At 45.3% G+C, this 17,522-nt stretch overlaps 4 protein-coding genes across 4 annotated transcripts; 1 reads left to right on the plus strand and 3 right to left on the minus strand.

Moving 5' to 3' along the window:
- Positions 1-186: 186 nt before the first annotated feature.
- On the minus strand, positions 187-7,045 carry armc5 (armadillo repeat containing 5). Its single transcript, XM_031862386.1, has 7 exons — positions 6,088-7,045; positions 5,967-5,997; positions 5,746-5,856; positions 4,566-5,451; positions 3,659-4,467; positions 3,108-3,240; positions 187-2,942 (listed from the first exon to the last, which is right to left on the minus strand). Exons 1-7 carry the CDS (start codon positions 6,478-6,480, stop codon positions 1,439-1,441), a joined length of 3,867 nt encoding a protein of 1,288 aa, XP_031718246.1. The 5' UTR covers positions 6,481-7,045; the 3' UTR covers positions 187-1,438.
- Positions 7,046-7,318: 273 nt separating this feature from the next.
- Positions 7,319-9,214, plus strand: LOC116391590 (uncharacterized). Its single transcript, XM_031862335.1, has 2 exons — positions 7,319-7,535; positions 7,809-9,214. The coding sequence occupies exons 1-2, from the start codon at positions 7,442-7,444 to the stop codon at positions 8,414-8,416; spliced, it is 702 nt and encodes a 233-aa protein (XP_031718195.1). The 5' UTR covers positions 7,319-7,441; the 3' UTR covers positions 8,417-9,214.
- Positions 8,116-12,387, minus strand: LOC116391589 (uncharacterized). The gene is made up of 3 exons (XM_031862334.1): positions 11,418-12,387; positions 10,812-11,043; positions 8,116-10,724 (listed from the first exon to the last, which is right to left on the minus strand). Exons 1-3 carry the CDS (start codon positions 11,718-11,720, stop codon positions 10,006-10,008), a joined length of 1,254 nt encoding a protein of 417 aa, XP_031718194.1. The 5' UTR covers positions 11,721-12,387; the 3' UTR covers positions 8,116-10,005.
- Positions 12,388-12,482: 95 nt separating this feature from the next.
- On the minus strand, positions 12,483-17,299 carry elob (elongin B). Its single transcript, XM_031862336.1, has 4 exons — positions 17,193-17,299; positions 14,883-15,017; positions 14,172-14,280; positions 12,483-13,911 (listed from the first exon to the last, which is right to left on the minus strand). The coding sequence occupies exons 1-4, from the start codon at positions 17,193-17,195 to the stop codon at positions 13,799-13,801; spliced, it is 360 nt and encodes a 119-aa protein (XP_031718196.1). The 5' UTR covers positions 17,196-17,299; the 3' UTR covers positions 12,483-13,798.
- Positions 17,300-17,522: the final 223 nt, after the last annotated feature.

A 17,522-nucleotide genomic window follows, 5' to 3' on the forward strand; every position in this document is an offset into this window, starting at 1 on the left:
TTTGACCTCACGGTGTCTTTTTAGATATCAACAATAGGGGGCGGCAAATATCCTGCAAATAAGGGCTTTCAAAGACTAAAAGAAGAGGCAAGAGGAAAGTGTAGAGTGCTACAGAGATGATGTATTTTTGTAGGCTAACCTGCAGGTTAGCATCACACTGGCTACCTCCACATAAAGTGTTGTAAATATTTTAATTGGATTTTAGATTATTGCAGAAAAAAAGCTCTGTGGCAATCGAACGTTTATGATACTTATACGTTTTGCTGAGTAAGATAATCTACACAAATAAACACCACTTTTATGATTTTTGAGGCGTGAATGCAATCTGCAGAAGTAGAAAGTTTACGTTAAGCTTTAAACAAACTACACCACAGTCACATGACTTCACGTTTCCACCACTACGCTTCAAACTCGTAATTTGAATTTGCGCGCTTACCTCTTCTACAAAAGCCTTTCCTCTTAGCGTGACATCGAGCATAAATGTACAAGTTCGAAAGTTTTAGTTAGCATAGTTTGCAAGAGCTTGAGTTCAAACACAAGACTAGTGAGTAGAGGCGTGTCCGTGTTCGGTTTTATAACATTCAATGTCCCTGACAGACTGTAGTCTCATCTAGCCATTTGTTAGCAACCACCGGTTTTACGCCACGTAAAAGTGTCAAAATTCATAAGAAGGGTTTTTACTTTTTACTGACGCATCTCATGTCAGAATCTCAGATCTTATTTCCCACTAAATGAAAAGTCATCACGGCTCGTCCTCTTGAGACCATGAATCTCTAACGAATGTTACGACAGTTCAACCGATGGCTGTTTGACTCCGATGTGTAATTGAATAATATAACCGACTGATTACTGCGGTCGCTCTGCATCCCGACACTCCGACAAGAAGAAACCAGAAGCAAAGTGATGTTCCAACAATATATTCAGTGGCATAAGTTGATATGGGACAGTTGTGATCTATACATTGTATATCTGCTAATCCATATTATCTCTATGTACAAAATAAACAACTGGCTACTAGACCAACCCTGATAATTCCAGTACTTCCAGCTTAATGACATTTATAAATCCATCTCAAGACTTTTTCAAAAAAAAAAAAAAAAAAAAAAAGAAATCACAATGCAAATGTCATTAGTAAATTATAAGACAATTATGTCATGCTGGGACGGGCTACAGTTTATATCAGATTACATCAAAACTAAATTGAAATTTATGCTTCCAGTTTGTGAAAATAAATCAACAGTCAGTTCATACAGCAGGTTTAATCAGGTAATCATGCTGTTGTTGTAACCTGCACGTATACCTTCCAGACGTTTGATAAAAACGAATACAATGGAAACTCTTCCAGAAGCTGATCATGAGCCCCACAGTCGACTCCCACTTAACCTGCGCCTTCTGAACTCATGCCACAAACAACTCAACTCCATCTTTCCCTCCTGGTTCAGCTCAGAGCTACCGTGGTCAGACTTAGTAGATCCTGTTTCAGAGTCTCTGTACAGTCGGCCTCTCTGGCAAGTCTGCGAAGGCAATCCCCAGCAAGGGAGGAGGACACGAAGGGCCGAGGACAGTCCTGACAACCCAGCAGCAGAGACAGGCAGGCCCGGCCCAGTGTCGGGTAGCTGTACCGCTGGGAAAACCAGTACATCCGGGGGAGGAGAGCAGCCAGGGATTCACCTCCTCCACCTCCTACTGAGGAAGAACGGGAGTCCTGAGCTGCTGATTTCAGACGCTGTGCTGAACTTTTCAAGTTCTTTGGTCTTAACCTCAACTCCTCTGGATCTAGTGATTTGTCCACCACTGATGCACGGCCTGATCTGGAGGCTGGAGTGGCACTTTTGATTGTCTTATGGTCCAAAGTTGTATCGAGTCCTCTGCTGGCCTTTTGAACGGTTCCAGAGGTTTTGTTTCTGTCTGTCTGGCGCTGGGAACAGTTTGGTTTCTTTGTCTGTCCTGGTAGAATTTCTGCCTGCGCCTGAAAACCACTCAACTCTAACTCGGATGTTCGATTAGCCAGGTTCTCCTCGGCAGACTCGGTGCAGTCATGGTCCATTTTAGATGAGGCCTTTTCAGCTCTGTCTACTGCAGAAGCTGATGCAGCTCGACTAGCAGCCTTGGTGGAGCAGGACAGGAGAAGAGACACACAGAGAGCCTCCAACTCTCTCTGCAACTCAGTCACCAAAAATCTGCAAGCTCCAATCATCATCTCGCCTAAAGCGGTTTTCTGGAAAGCAAAGTCTTCTGTTGAGCGACCCCCTCTCTCTCTTTGGCACATCCCCAGTCCTTCAAGGACTAATTTGTCCAAGACCGGACACGGTCCTCTCCTCTCGTCTTCATCACCTTCCCTGGTCCTTCCAGTGTCCTTGGTGAGGCGACATCCATGCAGGTAGTGCAGCACCGGCAGCAGCATGCCTGTGCTGACATCTTTGATGCGGATGGCTTCTTCCACATTACCCCGAGCTTCTCCAAATCCGCCTCTCAACAGAGCCCAGAAGTACTCAGAGCCGACCCTGTTTGTCCCCTCCCCCCCAGCCACTGCCTCCCTGTTGGCTCGGACCTGAGTCCCGTCGTCCAGCAACAAGAGGAGGTCAAAGGTGGAGACTCCGTAGGGACAGGCGTCGGCGAGCCGAGGCCTTTTCGAGGGAGGGGGTGAAACTTCGTCGTTTTCACTGACCGACTGTGTTGCGACTGGACTCGGATGTTTTTTGTCGAGCTCCATTTTGATGCCGACCGTCAGGGTGGACAGGCATCCGATCAGTAGGGAGGAGAACAGCGAGTGGAGCTGAGAAGTCCGGCCTGAACGCGAAGAATTTAACCAATCAGAAAGAAACTTCCCACCTTCAGTGGGCTGGTCTTCATCCTCATCATCGTCATCGCAGCCAAGAGGCCGCAGAGCCAAGAGCAGCCCGCCGCTGTCCAAAAGAAGCTTCTTCAACAAGGACTTGTTGCTGTTGGAGAAAAAGAAGGTTACTAAAGACCAAATATGATCACTTGTTAACCAGATTAGCAGCCCAACAAATAAGACAATTTCTATAATCTTATGATATTCCAGTCATTAGACTTACAGACTCTTATCGTTGCTGAACTCATATTCACATGTATCTACTACTCACCTGCTGATTAACGGCAGAGACAACGCACAGTTCATCTTGTCGGACTCAGAGCCCGACAGCATCACGTGGGCAACAACCCCAGAGCCGAATCCAGACTCACACTGGACGCGCAGATTACTAAGAAGAGTAAAACCTGCAGAGACAGTCAGCGCACAGTTATAAAATGCTCTTGTATGAAAGCTTGGCTCTCGAGTGTTATTTACGTCAGAAGTACGGACGCACCGATCTGTACCGGCCCAGATACCGACCTCATTAAGGCCATCGGCCAGATGTGACTGATCCACAGTAAATATTTAAGATCAAGAGCAATTGTATCAGCTCTGTAGCAGCTGAAGGCTGAGATCCTAGTTTACGGTATCTGGACCGGAAAGTTTGATAGTCGCATCCCTCCTCAAAAGAATTCATCTCAATGATTTAAATAATCTACTAACAATACAACATTAATATAGTGTGAATTATCTTTAACCTTTATAAGGCAATGGTAAAAAGGTTGAAGGGTCAAACATATTTTCTAAAGTTACTGTGTTGCAGATGAAGAATCTTTATCTCACCGAGTTGTTTAACTTTGGCTTTCACTCGGTCCGTCTGTCTCTCTTGTCCCTCAAACCCTCCCCCTCTCTGGCACAGATGGTGACGAATCAGCGCGACCGAGCCGGTTCGGACCAGCGCCTGCAAACAGTTCGGGTTGCAGCTCAGCCGGCAGAGCATCCGGAAGCACCTGCTGCTCGGGTCCTGGTGCTGGGTGAGGTAGTAGAGCAAGCCGGACATGACTCCCGAGCTGATCAGAGCGGCCGACGGGTCGGTGGCGTGGGAGAAGCGCGACAGCAGCAGCAGGATGGGCGACTCGGGCGTCCAGGGTTCGGGGTGGTAGGGGTGGTGGTAAGCGTTCTGGCGGGGCACTGACGGAGGGGTATCAAGAGTGACTTTAGTCAAACAAGCTGCTGAATGAGTACGCTGCCTCCTTCTGTGAGGGGAGGAGAACTTTGAGGGAGAGACTGGTGAGTGGGTTGTTTTAGTGGGAGAGGAGACGGTGGAAGAACTGGGCTGGGTTTGCGGTGTGAGCACGGTGCAAGGTGGAGGACTAGAGGGAGGCGGATCAGTGCTTTTACATGAGGATGACAGTTGGGGCTGGGCCGAAGAGGACACGGGGGAAGGCTGAGCAGCTTTTTTGGAAGAGGAAGAGGCAGTAGGGTTGGATGGAGAAGAGTTTTTAAGAGAGGAATAGGAATCGGGGTTTGGAGAGGAAGTTTGAGGGGATGGAGCCGTTGGGATCTGAAGATTCCCCCATTCTCCTTCAGCACCAGAGGAGTCCAGCAGGTCCCCCTCTGAAGAGATCAGTCCCTCAGACACCAACCAGGACCTGAAGAGAGAGCAAAACACATGTAGATAAACAATAGAAACTAGTGGAATAAAATTCACAGAGAAAATAGATAAACCGGTGCTTTTAATTGTCCATACCTGAGACTTAAAAAGCTCGATGAACAAAGACCTGCTTCCTCCTTCTTGCAGCCCTCAGGAGGAGGAGGAAAGTCAAAGGAGTCATAACACGAGGAGGGCAGGAGCTCGGAGGGAGACATGCTAGAGGAGAGGCTCACATCCATCTTCTCGGCAGATTGTTCCTCGCCTCTGGAGAGCTCAACCAGTCGTGCGACCAGCAGAGGGACCAGCCCCAACTCATGCAGCTGCTCCATGGCAGATTCATCAAAAACAAAGTCCACACAGGCCAGGATGGCTAGTCGGGAGAGGGGATTACTCTGATGGGCAGCCAGGAAGCCAATCAGCACCTCCAATCCACTGCTCTCCTTCACCTTGGCGCGGTTGACCGCCTCCTTGCAGCACAAGCACAGCGCCTTGAGGAAGACTCCAGACTTCAGGGGGTCCCTCTTGACCTCCTCTGTGAACTTCTGAATGACCCCCAGGGACCCCACGAAAGGGCGAAGGCAGCCCTGGGAGCACATGTTGGCCAGGGTTTTCAGCGCCAGCTCCTCAAAAGGTTTACCACTCTGCCCCGACGCCATGGCGCCAAGCTGAGCGAGGACTCCGGACCGGGACACCTCCCTGGCACATTCGACACCGCAGCCCCAGGTCAGCTCGTGGAGGGCCTTGAGCGCCGCCCGCCTCAGCGCCTGGGGGTATTCTGGAGCAATGAGCGGGGCGAGAGCCGTGAGGGTCCCCTGGGTGAGCAGCGACAGGCGGTTAGAGTGCGTGTCCGAGAGGTAGAGCAGAGCCCGAGCAGCCGACTGAGCGCACTCCAGTTTTGGACAGGGCTCTTTGGGCGGAGCAGCAGTGGGGGAGGACGGGCCCGAAGAAAGAGACACACACAGGAGGAGGAGAGGAACACCACCTGGAAGAAGAAAAGAGGATGGTTTTATAACGATACAGCTACACAAAAACATTTCACAGATCATATCAACAGTTTCTGCGACCATTTTTAATGTGAATAGACATTTCCTATTTTTCCCAGTATGAGTGTCTGTCTAGTATTGATAACTCTTATATAGACATAGTTCATTTAGAAGTGTGACATACAAACTACTACAAATATGTAGAATTTTCCCTTCAAGTAGCTTTCAAGCTGCATCTCAAATAAGTAATAAATTGTGAAAATGTTAAATAACGTTCGACATTTAGGACTTACCAGCAGAGTGGATGAGTGCGGAGCTCTCTGGGTCCATGGCCAAGTTTCCCAAAGCCCGGGCTGCTCGGTTCTGGACCGTCTCCAGAGCCATATTCTCCTTCAGGATCTCCACTGGACGGTCAAGAATAGTTTAGAGATTACATGCAATGAATTGTGAAAATGCCAAAGATTGCGGCAAAAGTTTAAAAAAGTAATTATTCTAAATGTAAGTGATCACTTACCGACAATATTGATCCCATCAAGCTTACGGACCTGTAGTGGCAGACATTTCATTAAACGTTTTAATGGGTGGTTTAATAAATAGAGCTTCCACTATCTTCTCTATTATTCATTTTGTCTCACCTGTATGCGTGTCTGTAGCTCCGTGCAGCAGTTTGCTAAGATGCTCAGAGCTAGGTCCAGGGTCTTCCTGGAGCACTCGGGGTTTTTGAGCAAGTCCAACAGGGGCCGGAGACCACCTTGAGTTCTGAACCGGGCAATGCCAGCCTTGTCCCCCTTGATGTGCTGCGTCCGGATAGCAACCAAGGCTCGCCACTGAGAGACCCTGGACCTCTTGTCCCCATCTCTGGCACCGCCGGAGTCAGCCCTGCCATGCCCCTGGTGTTCAGTCCCTGGTCCAGGTTTAGAGAGGTGAGCCAAGCACCAGGTCAGAGAAGCCTCTGGAGAGGATGGGTGACCCTCTCGAGAGGGGGCTCGACATTGTTTCCCGTCACCTTGCACAGGTGATGCAGCCATGGTCCCCTTTGCCTGACAGGCTGCTGGTTCAATTATCTTAATTGTCCTCTTCTCAGTAGAGACGGATATGAATCACTCTGTGGAGCATCACTGGACGCTTACAGTGACACACCGAGGATTTAAACATCATGTCCATTCACTTTAAATAGTTAGCTTCTTTACTCAACTGGTTATTATGTGCTCTTCATGAGTTCATTCACATAGTTGTTTTTTTTCAAAGTTTCCGCAAAACAACAAACATTCTGGTGTGATCAGAAAACTACAGATACCATGAAAAAGGAAAGTTGTACCACCTGACGCCGCGCTCGCTGATGGGAGATGGAGTTCCAACAGCTTCGGTCCACTCCCTAAAAAACAGGCCTCACATCGTGAGAAGGCCGAACAACCGTTATTCTACGTGGTAGACGTGTATTATCTCAATGGAACATATTTTCACACATCAAGTGGCGGATTAAAGCTCTAATGGATCAATGTTTTGTTACCACTGGCCGAATACTTTTTGTGGAACAAAATGCAATCGCCTGTGTTAGCCGCTAACGCCATCTTTAGCCAAACAACAAAACAGGGGCGGTTGAGGGAGGGAGCAGGGAGTGAAGAGGTGGGCCGGTGAGATATACGCTGGGAGTTGTAGTTTAAATATCGCTTCCTGTCACCTCCCCCAGTACACTTATTTCCTTTAAAGAACTACAATTCCCCGTGGCAGCGATAAATAGCCGCTTGTCTTGATCAATTCGCAGCGTTTAGGGATTGTAGTTCATCTGGTACACCAGAGTACTCAAACGCCCGGTTGTAACAACGAGAACGGACTACACGTCCCAAGCTGCTTAGCAACGTTGTTATAGTCATCGTTTTACTCGATGCGAGAAAAGGCATCGGTGCCTCTGATATGTTGTTAAATTCCTCGCTAGAGACGCACAGCTAATAAAAAAAAAACAACTTTAACAGTTATTATCTTAACATCATGGAGGTAATCGAGACAATTGTGATCCAAAGTACTGAAGTGGAAGAAAAGGAAACGGTTGTGTGCAGCGTGGACACGGATAGAAGTAAAGCAGGTTAGTAGACTACATCATGAAGTTAAACAGGTTTCATCCAGTCAGCGCGTGAAGCGAGGAGGGCCCGATGAGTGCGCAGTCTCTGCCTATTGCAGTGATTATAGTCATAAACCGTGACTCGCATGTTACTTTAACGGCAACTAAATGTCGTCTTATTACCTCATATTGATGTAATATCAAAAAAATTAAGACGCTTAAAAAAAACAGGTAATAGGTTCAATGCAATATAATTTAACAACCAATGACATGATACACCTTTGTTCTCCTCTCTAGAGTTCATATGGACACTGCAGGCCACATGGCACCTTGTCAACACCAGACTAGAAATGGACCCGGCTTTTGATCAGCCGGTGTGCAAGAAGAAGAAACTCTGGGAGACGGTGGCAGAGAAAGTGAACGCCAAACTGAGAGAGTCGGAGGTCACCGATGTCACCGTGAAGGCCTACGAGTGTGACCTCAAGTGGAGAAACATGCTGGCCACATACAGGAAGAACTCCGAGAGGGCCAAGAGGCTGGGGGCCTCCAGCGTCCACTGGGAGTTCTTCAAGGCCATGAACGAGACCCTGGGTAAGAGCAGGGAGGAGATTGAAGCCCAGCGAAGGGCGAAGCTCAGCGGGACCAGAGTGGGCAAGGCCATAGCCAGCAAGAGGTTCACCCCCATCCTCCCTAACCCTCCTACAACAGCTGCTCCCTGCTCCACGGCCAGGCCTCCACAGGACGTCCTACAGCTGTACATGGAGCTGCAAGAGAGGAAGATGAACATGTGGGCCCAGCAGAAAGCCCTGGAGGAGAGGAAGATAGAGGCCATCAACAACCTGGCCCAGGCCATCTCCAGCCTGGCTCAGAAGAACAGCACACAGATGTCAAAGGAGGGACATTAGGCCAGAAGAGATGCGGTTTTCTGTTACCAAAAACTTTTATCATCATGCACGAGGAGAACTGTTTGAGTGCGTTTGTTATAAATGTTTTTAAGGTTGGTCATGTTGGCACAGTTTTAACTGTTACAGGGATTAGTTTGGCCGGTCTGAACTTAAACCCGACACACACTCACTAATCATACCCTGGTCATCTTTTGTTTATACTGCAAGCAGATCACATGAAAGTTGTCCTTTTCTGTTGATGCTCCAATGGATGTAATCATCACTTATTTTTATACCGCCTGCAAAGAGTGAATTACGGTCGGCTGATGTTGGAGAGCAAGAAAAACTAAAATATGACTCACAAATAAGAATATACAGGCCCCCACCATCACTGCACCAGTTCTTTATATCATAAAGTTATGCAAGATTAGACAAAATTAAACGGAAATGATGAAAGGAAGTCAGTTAGACTAAAACACAAATTTTTCAGTGAAAATAACGCAGACATTTATATTTATAATCATTCCCAAAAGCTATCATTAACTATTCATTGAGACACTTGTACCATTAGTGTATTAATAATATACACTGTTTGTATGCACAACTTCACTTTGTAATGTTTTCCAATAAACAATCCTGCAATAAATACTACCGTAGTTTTGCACAGAAACACTTTACTTTTATTTTGAAACTTTTACCGGATATATTGTTATGGTAGTGCGTCTGTCTTGACGCCAGGGCCTGACGGATTTGGACGGTTGACGTGTGTTCACTGCCCTCCAGTGGTCACAGTGAGGAACTGCAACTTTTTTTCCCGCATGTAACAGTTTAAATATCAGTATAATATATATATTCATATTCAACTCGTTTTTAGTGAGATTATTACAGATAACAGTAACATCAATACTGCCGATACTTTTTAAAAGAAAGTTTAAAGTTTTGTTGGTCTGGAGATTTATTTAACCCGGAAATTGTCACACTTGCATCAAGGTAGACATAATAGCAAACACTCACTTCCGGTCATCACTTTCAAAATACATTTGGGTGAAAAAACTTAAAGAAAAATAACTTAATTCATTGCCCCTTCATTTACTTATTTTCTCGCAATTCGTCGCATGTTCTTTTTGTCACCCCATGGATTACAAGATCCTGGACAGACTCTCACTCATGTATTAAGACTTTTCAGTGGTTATTATTAGTGTTCCTTACCCATGTGCTTTATTGTGCTGTATTACAGACTCACAGGTTATATTGGTCGTTACATTACATGGTACTTCTACTCCGATGAAGAGGACCACTAGAAATACACTGGCTTTAACATACATCTACAGTCCTACGGTCTGTTTTGTGTGATTACATTTATTTTTTTCTATTTGTAAAATGTAACAAGAGGTGATAATGTTTTGGAAAATATAATTTGTCATCTCTATTGTGGTTAACTACAGTAATAACTATGCATTGCCCAGATTTACTGTGGAAAACTGATAATTCCCACAGTGTAAAAGCTTTAAAGACAAACCTATCCGTCGTATTGAGAGACCCAGAAAGTAGAGATTCTGTTCAGATAAACCTTTATATCAAGGAGCCGTTTCCCACCAGACATCCTCACGTCACACGCTTCCAGAATCAAACATTTTAAACAACAAATCTGAGACGGCGTCACGTCTGTGCACGCCCTCGTCATCCATCTCCAACTCCCCCTCTCGGGTTATGGCTTCTTCTTCCTCAACGTCCCCTTGAACCACCTGTCCCATGTCCAAAAACACATTGTGCAACACACAGGCAGTCAGCACAACAGCTCTGGCTCGCTCGTAGTTTCCGATATCTAGATACCTGAGCCTTTTGAACCTGGCTTTCAGGTTGGCGACAGCCTGATCCAGGATGTGACAATGCTCCTCTAGCGTCTTGTTGAAGAGCTCCTCTCTTGGTCCGTGACTTCCTGAGTATGGAGTTAAAATGTGAGCGGTGAGCGGGTAGCCGGCTCTGGCCAGGAGGCAGGAGTCAGAGGGCATCAGTTCAGGATGCTGTTTGAGTTTGTCCCTCAGAGCGCCGCCTCTGTCCACGTCTGATCCTTTACTGATTCTGCAGTGTAGGAAGCGGCCTTTACGGTCACATGCGAGCTGCAGGTTTAGCCAGGAGTCGGGATGGGCCTCCTTCTTCAGCCTCTTCACTTCAGGCCCTGCGCTCTCCACATCGTGTTTCCCTATTGGCAGGCGGATCGGGATGCGGGTGTGTCCCAACACTCCCAGGACCACAGGGACACCTTGCTGCTCCTCCTGCTCCTTCTCTGGACTGCACAGTGGGAAGAGGGCTTCCACAGCCTCCCTGCCTGGAGAACAGAGAGGAAAAGCCCCCCCATCATTATCACTTCAAAACCCTGATCATGTCCTACAAACTACACTGAGGTTTAACCCACCGACTGGCCACCTGATTTGCTTCTCTTCCAGCGTGTTGAGGCGCTCGCAGAAAGAGAAGAAGATCCTGTGGATGTTTCCTTTCTCCAGGTGGAAGCGGCGGGACACCGAGCGGTAGCTGACCCGCTCAGAGAGCAGCGTGAGGGACAGCAGGACGGTGTGGGACAGGGACAGGCGAGCCCGTCCCGCCATTCGAGCCCTGGATTGAGAGTTTTGAAGCAGGTCTGTGATGCACTGATGGGAGAAAGAAAAGTCCAGTCAGCAGATTCAGCTGGTATTTCAGGTGAAACCTCATCATGGATACAAAGAGCATCTCTCAGCAGGCCATATTTCATGGCATGATTATTTATTCAGAACAAGGGCAGCTAGAAAAAGCATTGGGAAATTTGTATATCTGCCCACCCTGTAGGTATCTTAGTGAAGTTCTAACTTTGGGAGATTTGTTGTGTTATTGAATGTTATTCTTTAATACATTCACTCTTTAGACAAATCCACCAGTACAAAGGAAAACACTTGAGATCATCCTAGACGTGTTTCTGTGCACAAGTAAAATGATGTTAATCTGTAAACTTATTCTAACAACAGTTATCCATTTAACAGACCGATACCTTGACTGCTGCACCGTCAACGGTCTCCAGCGGTTCTCGGGACTCTGGTGTCTCTTCCTCGGGGGGTCTGATGCATGTCTGTAAAACTTGGGGCTCCACACTCGCTTGACTCTGCGGTAAATGCACGACTATAGTTGGGGGAGGCTGAGTTTTAAATTGCGCTATGAGCTCAGCCTCCAGGATCTCCTCCACCGCCTGGTCCAGCCTCTGCTCCAGCTCGCCCGGAGACAGCGGCTGCCACTCCCGCTCCACCACGTCCAGCACGGCTCTGCCCGCCGACAAAACGCACTCACTGACGTCCATGTGTACCGGTCTATGTCCGCGTAGTCTGCGTTGAGTCAGAGGCCACCGTTGCTTCGTGCATTGAGCAGAACAAGAGGGCGAAGTTACACGTAGCCGCCCGAAATGCTAAGCTAGCCCGCTAGCTAACGCACGCTGCCTTCAAGTGCTGTCGGAAAGTTCGAAACTTTTAGGAACAACGAGCAACTCGCGTCATCGTCTGCAACGTGTTGCTTATTGTAAGTTTAATTGAACGTGTGTTGATACCTTTTCCATTATCTCGTCAAAAGTCGACGTGATGATTTGCTGCTTCTCTGTTTTATGTGATTTTAAATTTAATATATTCTGGTTTTGGACTATTGGTCATACAAAACATGCAATGTGATATTCTGATGGGCATTTATCACTATTCTATTGACCAGTCCATCAAATAATTTAGAAAACAATAAACAAATATGTGTTTGCAGTCCTAATTTAGTTAATTTTCATATCTTAGCACACATTGCTGCCAATTATTATTACCAGTTCTCCCAAAATAAGCGGATACACCAGCAGAACACAAACAAACTAATGGTCTCCACACAGAGAGAGATAATAAAAGCCATCCTCTATTATATCCTGCAGTTATGTATTAATTCATCAGTCTGCCATTAACTTCTGTGCTAGCTTATCTTATTGTTTATGACAGAAAACATTCTATCAGCTGCTGTTTCAAATGAAATGCAAAATCAACATTTGATTGTGTTCCTCAGACTACACATTCAAAAACACCACAGTGCACAGGGGTGAAAAACAGTTGTTTTAATGTTAAATCAGTTACAAGTGCAACTTTGATCATGTCCCACTGTTTAACAGCCTCAATTTGCAAATGCTAACGTCAACAATTTCATTCCACACCCACAGGTCAGAATATACTTTCCTGTTGTAACGAATGGAGGGTTTTACCTTTTAAATTGTAGTTGTTTTTTTTAGATCATGAGACCCAGTGTTATAATTTTATTTGATGTGCAGAGAGTTGATTTCTAATCCCCCTTTTGATTTTAGGAAAAGAAATGTGTATGAAGTCATTAATGGGGTATAATACAACATAAGTTGCAGCATGAACTAAACCTAAATGGGCAGTGATTCTGGGACAACAGAGTCAAATGTGCAGCCCACGACTCACAGATCATCACATGTAAACTACCCGCTTAACTTCAAACGGTTTAGGTTTACTATGAACAACCAGCCGCACTGATTCAAGTCAAGAGCATCTCCAAGATGTCATCGGCTACAATCAAACATTGGAGAGGAGAGTTGGTTCATCCCGACCTCTGTTAGTAAGGTAAACATCTGCCTTTTCAACACCAGGTCCCACGACTGAGTGCATTCAGTCTCAGTAACATGTGTGAGCAGCTACAGTAGGAAAACTACAACTACTGATACGGTAAAGTACCAAGAAATGTTCATCTTAGTGCCAGATCTCCTGCCAACAAGTGAATCTATTTTATCTCAGACCCATATTGTTCAAAACGCTTTTGAAATACAGATAGTAACTTAGAAATCCACAAACTCCGAGCTATTATCGCAACACATATCCAGGCCGAAGACCAAAAAACGTGTTCAATCCTAGCAATAGTTTAATAAAGAAACACACAAACATAAAAGCCTAAAAATGTCACACCTTATAGTCTAACTCCCACGTTTAAGCCAGTAAAATTAAAAAAAACACAAGTAAGGTAGCAATAACCTTACCCGAAATAAAGAGTAGAATTAATTAAATACGAGGTACAACTTTTTATGTTCAGCCATTACCAACCCCATGGATGACTGACAGTGTCGTGACAAGTCCGTCAGGTATCTCTGAAGGGTCTTGTGTGAAATGATCAATGTATCTAGCATGCGTTCACCCACTGCAGGACAAATGAACCACTTTGAAGCACTCGCCCTCACATTTACAACGAGGGGAGTCCGTGTTGGTAACCGTTTGTGCCCGGCTGAAGATCTGTCGTCGGCAAGGTAAAAACTCACCCGCGGAGGCATCACAAAATGTAACTCCTCCCTCCCCCCCGTGAAGCCCCCCCGTTTCCCCCCCCCCCCCCCCCCTCCCCTCCCTCCCTCCCTCACTGTACAGCCTGCTCGTTGGCTGTGCTGCCAGAGTCCTGGGGCTTCATGACGTCAGGGAGCTCTGGGGGAGTGGAGAAAGACTCGACCCTCAGCTGCTCAAATGAATCATCTGAAAGTGACACCAGTGAAGAGAGAGAGAAAGAGAGCGAGTGAGAGAGAGAGAGCAAGAGAGCGAGTGAGAGCAAGAGAGAGAGAGAAAGAGAAAGAAAAAGAGAGAGCGAAAGAGAGAAGACACATCACTGGAAATCAGAGCTGCTATCGTTCAAAACAACTGTCTCTGCTCAGACTGGACTCAGAGCGGCTCAATAAAACAAGTGACTGGATGACGCCAACACTACAACACTGTTGACTAAAGAGTAAACTACTTACCACTCAGACGGAACGCTAACCCCACCGTGGCCGGGGCCTGAGGTCGAGCGGTTTGATTTGTAAAGCCACAATTTCCAAGAGTTTGACCGTCATTGAGCATCACGTCATCCTGGTGAAGACATTTCATAAAAGATAAACATAGCGAACAGCCAGAAGATCATTTCTATCTTCCACGTTTATCAGCCTTTTCAGACACGATGTTCAAAGCCTCTGAAGACATTTAGGAGACAGAGTTGCCAGCGCAGTGAAATGGGTGAGGACTCATCGCTGTTGTGAAACTACTTGCATTCCTCTCAGCCAGCATGTTTGTATTCAGTGTCAGTGAAGGAGGAATCCTCTAACCATTGGGTCAATTTAATGATGCAGTTGTCTGTCCAAAAATAAATACATTTACTGTCATATATGACAAAGAAAAGCAGTAAATCCTCAAATCTGTGAAGCTGAAACCAGAGGATATTTAGCATTTTAACTTAAAATGACTGAAACTATAAATGTATCATCAATAGTTGCCCATTAATTGTCTCCACTGATTTTTGCAGCTTTAAACAGCAGAGCTTATTCCTGAGACGTTGTCTCACAGTATTTATCTTCATATTGTCTCCCCTTCACTCTCCTCAATCAGACGGTGATAAAGCATGAATGTGAATTCAAAGCTATTAGCTGTATGTATGCGGTCCACTAACTGGACATTTCACTCATACGCTCCTTTACCTTGTAAAGTTTCTGATCTTCAGGGGGCCTCTTTAAAATGCCTTCCACAATGCGCTTCAGCTCATAGACTGTGGTTGACTCTTTGGCGTCGGTGAAGATGGTCGTCTTGTTGCGTCGGATCATTAGAAACACATCCTGAAGAGAGATCGAGTGAAGAGGAAAGAATGGAAATGAGACACCGATGACTCACGAGAATATTGACATCAGAAAAACCACCGTTGACCTTGTGAATGCTTTCCTCTCAGACAGGATGCCGTGAATCTCTGGAGGCACGTTTCGTCTGAAACAAATCAGTCCAGACAGAAGTATGCTGCATCTGTAGTAATAACCGTCATCTTTCATCCACGAGCCTCACTAAGAAATAAAGATACTTTGGGTGTAAAGTCAAGCAAGTCATAATCTCCTCATTACTGGTCGTTTCTGTGCTAAAACCTCCACAAAGTGTCTGTTTGCATCAGCAGGTAGAAACTTTATCTTTTGCTCAGTAGTGGAAGTTATTCAGATCCGTTACTAATACCAAACTGTGAAAATACTCCACTACGAGTACAAGTACTGCATTCAAACCGTACTTAATTAAAATATTTAACTTTTCCTGAGCTCAGAGCGGTTTGCAGCTTTGTGAGAAATGCTTTTTCCTTTTTAAAAAGTGTATTCAGCTTCAAAAGTAGAAGGATTGTTTCAACACATAAAGGAACACTTCATCCTTCAGTTCGTCACAGACACATCTGGAGAAACGTGATTTTCACTGGACAGGAAGGGGACGATCAGCTGTAATCTGAAAAATAACTACAGCTGTCACACAAATGTAGTGGAGTAGTATAAAGTAAGTAAAGTATAAAGTTTCATACAATGGAAACACTCAAGTGAAATACAAGTACCCTAGTACACTAGTGTGATACTTATTGTACAGTATACTGAGCACAAAACAATGCCCGAGCTAATACAGATGTTAACTCAAACACCAACTAGGGAGATGAAGCTGCAGATAAAGTAAATGTCGCAGTGATAACCTCTGTCTGTACTAGCTAGGTAAAAGGTTCTCAGCCATTACATAGAATAGATTACATAGAAAAACACAATTAGAAATCAGTTTAAAACAATATGAAGCAGTGTCTTACAAAGAAACAACTAAACCAATGTCCCCACAGGTGGTATTGGACGTGTGTGGCACTAAATCCCAAGATGATTTAATTTTCAAGTGTCATCAGGCCTGCAAATACATTTGACATGAGACTTCTTAGAACAGTTTGTGAGTATCGACTCCTATAGACACAAACACGACACCATCTAGGTCTCTTAAGTAAATATTAATAGCATCATCATATAAGCTACTTGAAGTCTTTGAGAGAGTAGTGGTGAATGGTGGACACACAATATGCTCTGAATAGAGACACCACGTCTGTAACACGCAATTAACGCGAGTAAGAAAATGTTTGCATGTTCGTGCATCATTGACTGTAAATATCTGTCATTTATTCAATGTGTTTTACCTCATTACAGACAATAACTAGCTAGTTAAGTATAACTCTGGAGGGTTAGGATGTTTGGCAGCAGTAGAGACTACAGTGACAGTAGTTTGGTGAATTAGTTGATGAGCTCGTGAGGTTCATACAAACAGACTGATCTAGTGTGACTCCATAACGTCACACCGGTCTCTACATGTAGGCGTTTAAAGACAGGCAGCAGCTGCCAGCTAGCGTCACAACGAGCTAACGTTAGCCTGCAGCTAGCTGGAGTAGCTCCCTGTGGGTCTGGAGATCGTGCCCCTCTCCCAATATAGCACCTACTAGACACACATGTTTGTTGTCTAACATTAAACTCGCTTCATTTAACTGTCAAAATCAAGTTGTTTTTTAAAGTATATGTTAAGATGATAACATTAACCAAGATACAGCGGCTACTGACAACTTCTGCTAGTTAGCTTCTTCGTGGCTAGCTAGCCATTTCATCAAAGCAAAGTTTGTCAGTTGAGTTTGTCACGTATCCAAAACGATGTGTATTTATATGCACTTTCGTCTGCGCCCGTCTCGGCTAACCTAGCTGTCGACTCGAGTATTATAAAAGCGATGTCCAGCTAGCTGAAGCTACAGTGTTGACGTTAACCAACGTAAGGAAGCTAACCCATGTTAGCAAGGGTTAGCTAAACAAAGACATCAGCTTCTGGATGGTCGTTTTTTGTTACCAGCCTGGTTCCGCTACTGACGGCAGACATTTTAACGGCTTAGATAAAGACTTAGTGACTAATTAAAGTTAAGTTTGACTCGTCAACGGGCCGTTACATCTGGAGCTGGATCTGTTTTCCTCACTCACCATTTCTTGCGGTTGGTTGCACACAGAGGGAGAAAAAAAAAACGCCTCCACCGCACAGCGACAACTGTGAGATCACAGCAGCAGACACACCTGCAACTTCAAAACCAACCAGCAGGTGGCGGTACATTCTTCTTCTTCTTCTTCTTCTTCTACCAATCTTTGCTGTAGAAATCAACCCTTTCGTGAGTCAACATAGAAAACATGACTATTCCCAATAAGATGATTCATGCAACGTATTAGCAGATCACAGGGTGACTGTAAAATAGTTAAAAAATAATATTAAAAAAATAGTGGGAAGAAGAGGGAAAAATTACAATACAAAATAACAGA

This window comes from Anarrhichthys ocellatus, unplaced genomic scaffold (assembly GCF_004355925.1).
Source record: "Anarrhichthys ocellatus isolate YVR2014 unplaced genomic scaffold, GSC_Weel_1.0 scaffold26, whole genome shotgun sequence".
Taxonomy (NCBI): Eukaryota; Metazoa; Chordata; class Actinopteri; order Perciformes; family Anarhichadidae; genus Anarrhichthys; species Anarrhichthys ocellatus.